The sequence below is a fragment of the Chrysemys picta genome, chromosome 9 (genome assembly GCF_011386835.1).
Source record: "Chrysemys picta bellii isolate R12L10 chromosome 9, ASM1138683v2, whole genome shotgun sequence".
Taxonomy (NCBI): domain Eukaryota; kingdom Metazoa; phylum Chordata; order Testudines; family Emydidae; genus Chrysemys; species Chrysemys picta.
In genome coordinates this window covers 91,718,172-91,727,478 of record NC_088799.1, presented here as the reverse complement: position 1 = coordinate 91,727,478, position 9,307 = coordinate 91,718,172, and the positions used below count along the sequence as shown (strand labels likewise).

Sequence of the window (9,307 nt, the reverse complement as noted above, 5' to 3'; positions counted from 1 at the left end):
AATTTAAGTACCTCATTCTGAATTTTACCACTGACTCATTGTGCCATCAAGTCCTTTAACTTCTCTGTATCTCAGATGGCATCTGTAAAACAGAGATAACGACGCCTCCCCAAGAGGTTTAATAATTGCTTGTAAAACACTTTGACATCTCAGATGAAAGTGCAAAGCATGTACTTATTTTGGAGACAACGTGTATTTCAGCCAGTGAAAAGAAATAAATCCCATTGCTGTTTCGGAAAACACATGAATTGGATCTGTTCCTAATGCGCAGCTTCTCCTGAGTGAAGAGAGAAAGCTGGTGCTCGAAAAGTTACAAAATGCAAAGGTCAGAGTCTTCCAATGAACATTAACACATGCCAACCTTCTGGTGAGGGGAACTGTTCCCCTCAGATGAACCGGACCGCGGGGAGAATGGCTCGGCCCCACCTACACGGATACTAGCGAAAGGCCAGGCTGGATGTAACAGAATGACACACGGGGACAACAGGGAGTGCAGGGTCAGCAATGGGTAAAATAAGGGCCCTTTGTGCCTCGAACATGGTGAGTTTTTGTGCTTCTTCCGAACAGCCAATGTAAGAGCAGGGCTGGCCCCAGGGTTTGTGGGTCGCAGGGCAAAGTAACACATGGGAGGGAGGCCCCATCCTGCCCCTCATCCTGGCCCTTTCTCCTGCTGACTTCTCCGACACTGCCCCCCCCCCAGCTCCATTACCCGCCCCCTCCCACACACACACATTTAGACTGGGAAGCCAGGAGAGGGAGCCAAAGGGCAACTTTCCAAGCACAGAATGGAGGAGACAGTTGGGAAATTCACTCTCTGTAGGGTAGCTGGGGCCAGAGATGGAGGATTGGGGAGGGTGCTTTAGCAGGCAGGCTGGATGTCCTGGGAAGTAGAAGGACACATAGGGCTACAGCCACCACCTGGGGCCTGATTCAGCAATATTCACTCGGGCAAATCCCTCCCTGAGGGCCACAGTTGTTCAGACTCTCGGCTCCTGGCGGCTAGCAGAAGCCCTGCTTGGGTTGTGCACAGCAGAGGGGAACTCAGCACTTCAGAAGCACTGAGGATTTTGCAGGACCCTTCCCAAGGTTCACTGAGAATGCCCACTGAACTGGAAAGCCTTGCACTGCAGGGCTCGGCTTTTGGGACCCGTTTCCAGAGGTGTTGAGCACCCCCAGCTGCTATTGACTTCACTGGGCGCTCACTGCCGCTGGAAACCGGCCCCCGGGAGCTTGAGCTGCTCAGCCATCGCCGGTGGTTATCTATAACTTTATTTCTTGCCCGAGAAGGATGCCCAGAAAGTAAGGGAAGCCAGAGGCACTCGTTCAAGTGGAGGGCCTGGACCTGCCACGGCCATAGTGTTTTGGTCCAGAAAGACCCTGCCTTCCTTTCTCAGAACAGCCACTCTGCGTCCCTCCTCACTGTCTGACTGCACCCAGGAGATGTTTATTTAACCCTGAGCTGGGCTCTCTTCTCTCAGCTGCGTTGAAAATATGTAATGCTTCAGCTGCGAGTATCGGCTGGGTTTTATTGAAACAGCAACCCGGAAATGGAAAATGAACAGGAGCAACTGTCATGGGAAAATCACCCAGCGTCACCAGGGAGGGGCTGTGTTTGTCTCTGTGCGGAGATCAGACAAAATATTCTCTTCCTCTTTCTCCTTCTGTCCATCCTGCAGCGGAGCGGGATTATTCAATGCACAACGATAAAGGAAAGTAACCAGATGCATGCGCACCTGTCATTGGCAAAACACCTCCCCAGAGACAATTACAAAAGCAGATCAGAACAAAAGGATTTGTCACATCGGCTTATCAGAGCTTTGAAACAATACTCTGCTTCCCGGCCTCTGATACGGGTCAGAACCTGAGACCTCAGAGCATCCCTCCTCTCCTACATACCACCCAGACATTTATGCAGGCCAGTATAATGGCCTGCAGGGGATCGGTTGGTGCCCCAAGAATGAGATGAACTCCACTGATGGCAAAGGGCCAGATCCTCAACTGGTGTCAATCAAGGTGGCACCACTGAAGTCAGTGTAGCCACAGCCCTTGACACCAGCTGAGGCCCTGGGCCACCCCAGGGTACAACAGGCCTGAGAGATTGTGAGCCAGGCCCCCAGACATGTTGAAAATTCAGCCACTGCCAGAGCAGGCCATATTCAGCTGCATGTAAGCAAATGCAACTCTCTTGAAGTCGATGATTACACCAGGGCAGAACATGGCCCAGAGGCTTCCTGGGGCAGCGAGCTTCAGAGGCTATCAGCTGGGCAACCTCATTTCCCCTTTCAGCAATTCTTATATGTACCAGCTCCTTGTTCTCAGATCAAGGGATGGGCTGTTAAGAGCAGACTGATAGGTGATTGCTGCGCCTGTCGAACGGCTGAAAACCAAGCCATGCAAAGCCTGACTCTGAAGCACAGAGAAGCCCCATCGCTGCCTGTGAGGAGTCAGGCTGGGCTGGAGAGCGCTGGAGGTTCTAGCTGCGATGAAAAGCCAAAGAATGTATCCAGAAGAGGGGAAAGTGTCTCATTAATAAGAGATGGAGATGAACTGGTCCCCCACATGCCCACACCCCCGAATTCCTGTGTGTCCAAAACCCCCACGCTGGATATGAATTCTGTAGATGGCCTCTCCTTATCTAAGGGACCGAACCAAAACCCCAGATCCAAACAGCTCCAACCACTCGGGCGTTCTAAAGCCAGGTCCCCTTCCAAACACTGCGCTGTGAGCCCATGTGCTCCGCTAGCAGGTCGAGCCTGGCGTCCGTGTTCCTTCACCACTGGAGGCTCATTGCCAAGGCCTTGGGCAATTCTTGTGGTTTCCTCATGCCCACAGAAAGTGCTAGAAATAAGTCAGAATGTTTTCCCCTTCTGCAGTGTCCCGGGATCCCATTGGCTCGAGTGGGGCTGCGTGGCCCATAAAGTCTAGACACAGATAACATTCTAGAGAGCAGTGACAGGCTGGATCGGTCAGTGGATTTGCCTCAAAGGCTTCACCTAAAGCCCTGGGTAAGTAGGGTTACCATACGTCCGGATTTCCCCGGACATGTCCTCCTTTTGTGTGCTAAAAATAGCGTCCGGGGGGAATTTGTAAAGCACTCACAATGTCCGGGATTAGCAAAGCGAGTGGCTGGGAGGGCTGCAGGGAAGTCCCGGGCTGGACTCCGGAGCAGCTGTAGAGGAGCCGGATCCGCCCTGCATTCTGAGCCAGCAGCTCCCTTGCAGCCCAGTCCGGCAGCACTGTGCAGGGCCAGACCGGGTTTTGTTGTGCAGGGCCAGGGACCAAGTTTTGTTGTGCTGGAGAGCTCAGCCACGTGTCCGGCTCGGCTGCACAGAGCCCAACACTCTGTTCTGAGCAGCAGGGTAAGGAGGTCAGGGGGCAGGAAGGTTCTGGAGGTGGAGGTCAAGAAACGGGGGGGGCTTTTTGGGGGGAGTGGAGAAAGTTTTGGGCAGTCAGGGTACAGGTAGGGGGTAGGGTCCTGGGGGGCAGTTGGGGGGGGTCTTAGGAGGGGGCACTTAGGGGACAAGGAACAGGGAGTCTTAGGTAGGGGGTGGGGTTCTGGAGGGCAGTTAGGAGCAGGGGTCCCAGGAGGGGGCAGTCAGGGGACAAGGAGCAGGGGGGGAGTGTTTGGGAGTTCTGGGGGGGGCTGTCAGGTGGCAGGGGTGGGGAGATGGATCGGAGCAGTCAGGGGACAGGGAGCAGAGGGGTTTAGATGGGTTGGGAGTTCTGGGGGGGGCTGTCAGGGGGTGGGGAGTGGTTGGATGGGGCGTGGGAGTCCCAGGGGTCTGTCTGGGGGTGGGGGTGTGGATAAGGGTTGGGGCAGTCAGGGGACAAGAGGCAGGGAGGCTTAGATAGGGAGTGGAGTCCTGGGGGGCAGTTAGGGGCAGGGGTCCCAGGAGGGGGCAGTCAGGGGACAAGGAACGGGGGGAGGGTTGGGGGTTCTGGGGGGGCGGGAAGTGGGAGGGGCAGGGGCGGGGCTAGGGCGGGGCTCCTCCTGTCCTCTTTTTTTCTTGCTGAAATATGGTAACCCTATGGGTAAGAAATAATTCCCCTGACATGAAACGAGTTGGGGCTTTCTCTCCCAGAGACATGCACCGGCACAGGAAGAAACCTGCCAATATTGCTAAAAGTAGACCTGGATAGAGATCGTCAAGAATGCACAGGCCTGGCTCAGCTGCTCAGGGTCAGCACACAACAGCAGTCCTGGGGCCCATTTGCTCTGGGGACCGATCACTGTCCCAAACCCTGGGAGATGAGGAAGCGTGGCCATGGCTCTCCTCATCTACACCAGCCTGCGGCGCGGGGCCAGCACACAGCAGGGAGCATTAGACACCAACTTTATGGGTGGTGCAAAATGGGCAGCCCGGTGCATAGGAAGCATGTTGGGGCAAAATCTTCCCAGTGCTGCCCCTTTAGGGCACATTTTGATCTCTTATACCAGTGTAAACCCACCTGACAATGGAGTCACTCCACTTTTACATCAGTGTGTACCCAAGAGCGGAATCCGTCCCCAAGTGTGCCCGTTCACACACCCACAGAACACCAAATAGTGCAAATCACAATCCTCTACCACTGACACACTCTCCCACCCCATTTTCCATCTCATGTATCACCAGGGATAATATACAGCACTGAAAGTAACATGCTCATCTAGCTAGCCTAGTGGGATCACATGACATAATTAGAAACCCAGTAGGGCTGCCTGGCATTCTTGGCTGTTTCTTCCGATTTTCTCTAGCTGGTCAGGACTGACTCTTGGAGTTATATATGTCCGGGAAACTGACACTGCAGAGTCCTAGCTGCAGCCCCTCTTGATTCAAAGTGATAAATTTAGAACCCCCAGCCACAGAAGAGGCTTTGCAAGCATTCAGCCAGGGCTCACCATGACTGACAAGCACACATTGACATACATGTTCAGCCTCTAAGTCACAGCCTGCTAATTTGTTAATCAAGCGATTCCTAGTCTCTAAAGACCAAGGGGACGGCGACTCGCTTCCTAAGTGGTTATCTTATTGGGGATTCTCGTGCGGTTGACTGTATTGTAAGTGCAAATGACCCTAGGACCGGTGGAAGAGAACCTTAAGTGTTGTCCAAGCTCCTGCTGCATGAGTTCAGCCTTCTGATGAAAGAGAGTTATTTTTTGATCCCCTCTCGAACATCCAACTCTTCTTTGCGAGGTCAAAAAAGCCGCAGGTGCCAGCTGGAGAATAAGCGGAGGTCTCTCATCGTTTGCATTTAATGTAAGAGCTGAGCCGGCTTTCTGTGCCCTTCTCTTTGTTGGTTAGTTGGAATAAGTGATGGGAGCGCGCTCACTGTACTGGGGTGGCACGTACCGTACGGAGAGCAGTTTGTACCGTTAACCCCAGACGTGGCTTTTGCCGATACTAATTGTTCCATTTCTCTGCATTTTACACAAAGCCATGGAAATGAAGGCCACCTCCGGAGGTGCGGAAGGCCAGCGTGAGATCTACCACCAGAAGCCGGTGAGTCTTTTGGGGGTGCAAATGGCCACTTATAGAAATGAGGAAGGGGGGGTTACAGAAGGGGGATCCCATTTCACGTCTGAGAGTGATAAATATAGTGATCGCTCTCACTCCTGTGCCCTGGTGCCGAGCGCGGGCACTCACCATTGATCTATAGTGACCTCCTGCTGGAAGGGGAGTCGGGGAGGCGAGCCACATGGGCAAACAGGACTGCAAAATGCAAACAAGCCAAGCTTTTCCTGCTGCAACCGGGATGGGGTTAGCCCTTTTCAGTGGAGAACCAATGGGCCGGGGTGGGGAGGAGAGAGAACAGACCCAGGGAAACAAGTCAAGTGCTCCCAGGGTTTGGGGCACAAGACATTCTCAGCCTGAGTGAGCCAAAGTGATTTCATTTAGGACAATGAGCTTGGGTCCACTTCTGTTTGACCATCACTTCTTCCAGCGCTGCTTAAAAAATGGGGTTTCAAGGAGACACAGAAAGGCAGATTCTGAGCTGAGCTGACCAGAGTCAGTCCAGAGTAAGGGCCATTGAAATGAATGGGAAAACTCTTCTTAATGTTGATAGGACCAGGATATCGCTCCAGCTCCACTGCGGTCCAGATGTACACTGGTGTCACTGAGACGAGAATCTAGCCCTGAATGTCCCAGTTTTAATGCACCACAGATGTTTGTCTTCTACAATTGCTCCCTGGCAGGAGCAATTAACAGGGAGAGGGGAGATCGAACGCCCCAGCAGTTGGGAGTTGGATACATAAATGGGGACACCTGGGCTGAGCCCCATAAGCCATATTCCATGCTGGTCTCTGTGGGGTCACACAGCAAAGTACTGGTCTAAACAGGATGGACTCATCTGAGATTCTCTTACATAAGATAACCCAGACACACACGATACATCAAAGTACAAACTGTCCTAAGAGAGACCAAAGGGATTATGTAAGTGACTGGCAGCCTTTCCCAGGGCAACACGGTTTGGATGGATCAGTTGTCCTGGCAGAGCTCCCAGGGCAAGTCTCTCTCTCTCTGCTGGGGTGTGCGGGGTGCTGTCAATTTAACCTATGCACGTGCCTAGTTCTCTGAGGAAATGCGTTAGGCCACTTCTGAGGGAAAACAGGCCTGCAGCACTGCGGTGAGATGGGAACCTGCATTCTGGGCTTCGGCCAAGTGGATCCTATCATAGCATGCAGGAAGAGAGCATGATGTCTTCTAGCCACCATTCACCTCCAGGTTCTGGGGATGCCGTGGGCAAGTTTGGCCCCCAGCATACATGAAAGCAGCCCCAGGGAATGCCCTACTATCTGCCCTGGATGAAACAACCCCGAAAGGATCCACTGGCCTCCCAGAATATCCAGAGCACCTTCCTCCCTAGCCCAACACAGCCCTGGCATGCCCCTGCACCATATACTATCCCAGGGGCATGCCCTATGCTACTCCACACTCTTGAGGTGTTTCCTGGTGGGAAGATCTGGCCAGTTTACAACTCTTATATGCTGTCAGTGGGGTGAAAGGGGCCAGGACACAGCCCAGAATTAGGGCATTTGTGCTTAGATCATTAATACACTCGATTGTTCTAATTCTCTGATGCATCAAGCAAAGCGGGTGGGCCGTTCTGATCCCTTGGCTTTCTAGTTGGATCTGTGCCAGGCCTGGCTCTGAGGGAATTTAGAGCAGCCTGGGGACTGTTCTAAACTCCACCAACTGGTAATCATCCCCAAGGGACCATCTGCCAGCTGGGGCTTGGCAGCATGCAGTATGCTTTGGCCAGTTCCTCTCCCTGCCCTGATTCAGCACTATACTGGGGCTGGCTGCCCAGTGACAGGCCTAGGAGCTGGCTATGCGGGGTCCATGTCCACTGGGGATCGTCTAGATCAGGACAGCCCACAGTGGCAAGCTGTGACTGCTCTTCACTCCCTTTGCCTCGCCTGCATAGCACAAATTGTGAACCAGATACTGTGAAAATGGTGGCCTGGCTCCCATAGCTCCCCAGCAGAGGATGTTGATTTCATTCCCATCATTTCCCATGCTGGGTTTCAGGATCTGGAGGGTGTCAATACATGATTTATGGGGACTGGAGAGCTAGGGGCAGCGTGGATCCAAACGGGATTCATTCTGATAGAGCCTTGGAGGAGTGAGATTCTGCCATGACAAAATCATCCATCCGTGAAGAGGATTGTCTTGTGAGCAGATGGGCTTAACATCAGGTCATCCATGAGATCAGGGCACAGTTGTGCGAAGCACACGCATAGTAAGAGACAATCCCACCCTGAACAGCTTACAGTATAAACCGAGAAGACAAACAACTGGGAGGAAGGGAAACTGAAGTACAGAGAACTGAGGTGACTCATCCTAGGTCATACAGTGGGTTAGGGGCTGAATTGAGAACAGAACCCAACTGTCCCAAATCCCAGTCCAGGGCCCAAGCCACTAGTCTGTGCTAGCTTTCAAATTACTGTCCAGCCGGATAGATTTGCTGCCCTTGTGCCAGAAAAAAAAACACGAGTGACCCAGTGTCTGAGCCTCACAATAGCCAGTCACTACCCCATCAATGCTCCAGAGCCTACCCTCTAGCCCTGGTAGGTCTAAGCAGAGATGGGCCCACTCCACCAAGTTTGAATCCAGATCTGAACTTCCCCAAAGTTCAGGGGAGCTGGCGGGGGCAGGGACAGTTTCACATTCCTGGTTTTGAGCTGAGCCCATCTATGGTCCTGAGTTCCCAAGGGGATCGCAGAGGGGGCTCCCAATCCACTGGACCAGAAGTTAGAAGACCTGGGTTCTATTTCTGGTTCTATCATTGACCCGCTGTCCCTTCCCCTCTCTGCTTCTCCTCCTCCCATCCTCTCTCTGGCTTCTTTACTGCAAGTTCTTCAGGGCCTGGACTGTCTCTCACTACACGTATGTACAGCCCCAAGCACAGTGGGCCTCTAATTTTATTTGGGGCATCTAGGTGTTACTGTACTACTATTGATAAATAAATAACAAACTGCTTGTAGTTTGTATACATATCAATAGCACACTATTTTACTGATATTAAAGGTTTTACATAGGACTTTTAAAGCTCTCCCTGGCTCAGTGGGTAGGGTGACCAGACATCCCGATAAAATCAGGACTGTCCCGATTTTTAGGCATTTGTCCCGCGTCCCGACTGATGTTTGGTTGGGACGCAATTTTTCCCGATATTTCGCACTCTTGTTTTTGTTTTGTTCCGCCGGCGGGACCCCCTCCCCCACATATGTACCGATATTTTCTTCATCCCATCCGGTCACCCTCCTTACAGTCTCCTAGGAACGTGCACACCAGACTGCCAGGTCAAGAACTTCCACAGGCAACTCTCAGCCCCCGCCTACTGGTCAGGCAGTTTATACAGCAGCCGCACAAGAGGGGTGTGCTCAGGCCAGCTCCAGCCTCCCAGCACTTACTGCATCCTCCCAGAGAAGAGAGAATTGCAAGGGCAGCTGAGCGCTCACTCTTAAAGGAGCAGTATACCTCCCCCCCCCACACACGAGCATTACGTTCTGCATGAGTCTGGGTCACATTTGGATTGTGTCTCTCTCTTTTGGCTCTGAGGATGGGGCTTGACCCTGCAGGTTGCTGAGCCCCTAAACTCCCACTGCAGTCAATGGGAGCTGAGGGTGCTGAGCGCCCGGGGAATGCTGGATGAAGCCCCTGGCGAGGGGAAGCTGTGGTGATCAAACACTACGTCCCTGTTTATTTGTCTCCCCACTTGCCAAACCACAAAACCCTTTAATGCATCAGAGGCCAAATTCTCCACTGGTGTAAATGGATCAAGTTCCACTGCAGTCAACAGAGCCAGGCCCTGCTACACCTTGTGT

At 52.8% G+C, this 9,307-nt stretch overlaps 1 protein-coding gene across 3 annotated transcripts in view; it reads left to right on the top strand.

The window, feature by feature from the left end:
• The first annotated feature begins 416 nt into the window (after nucleotides 1-416).
• ATP1B4 (ATPase Na+/K+ transporting family member beta 4) overlaps nucleotides 417-9,307 on the top strand; it is a 34,147-nt gene continuing 25,256 nt past the window's right edge. Inside the window, exons 1-2 of one of the 3 annotated variants that reach the window (XM_042851085.2) lie at nucleotides 417-540; nucleotides 5,416-5,480. In XM_042851085.2, the coding sequence (XP_042707019.1) occupies nucleotides 5,418-5,480 (63 nt within the window). In that variant the 5' untranslated portion in view covers nucleotides 417-540; nucleotides 5,416-5,417. Of the gene's footprint in view, nucleotides 541-4,838; nucleotides 5,238-5,415; nucleotides 5,481-9,307 lie in introns of those variants that run through there. The other 2 variants (XM_005307433.5, XM_065556650.1) reach the window with 2 other exon arrangements.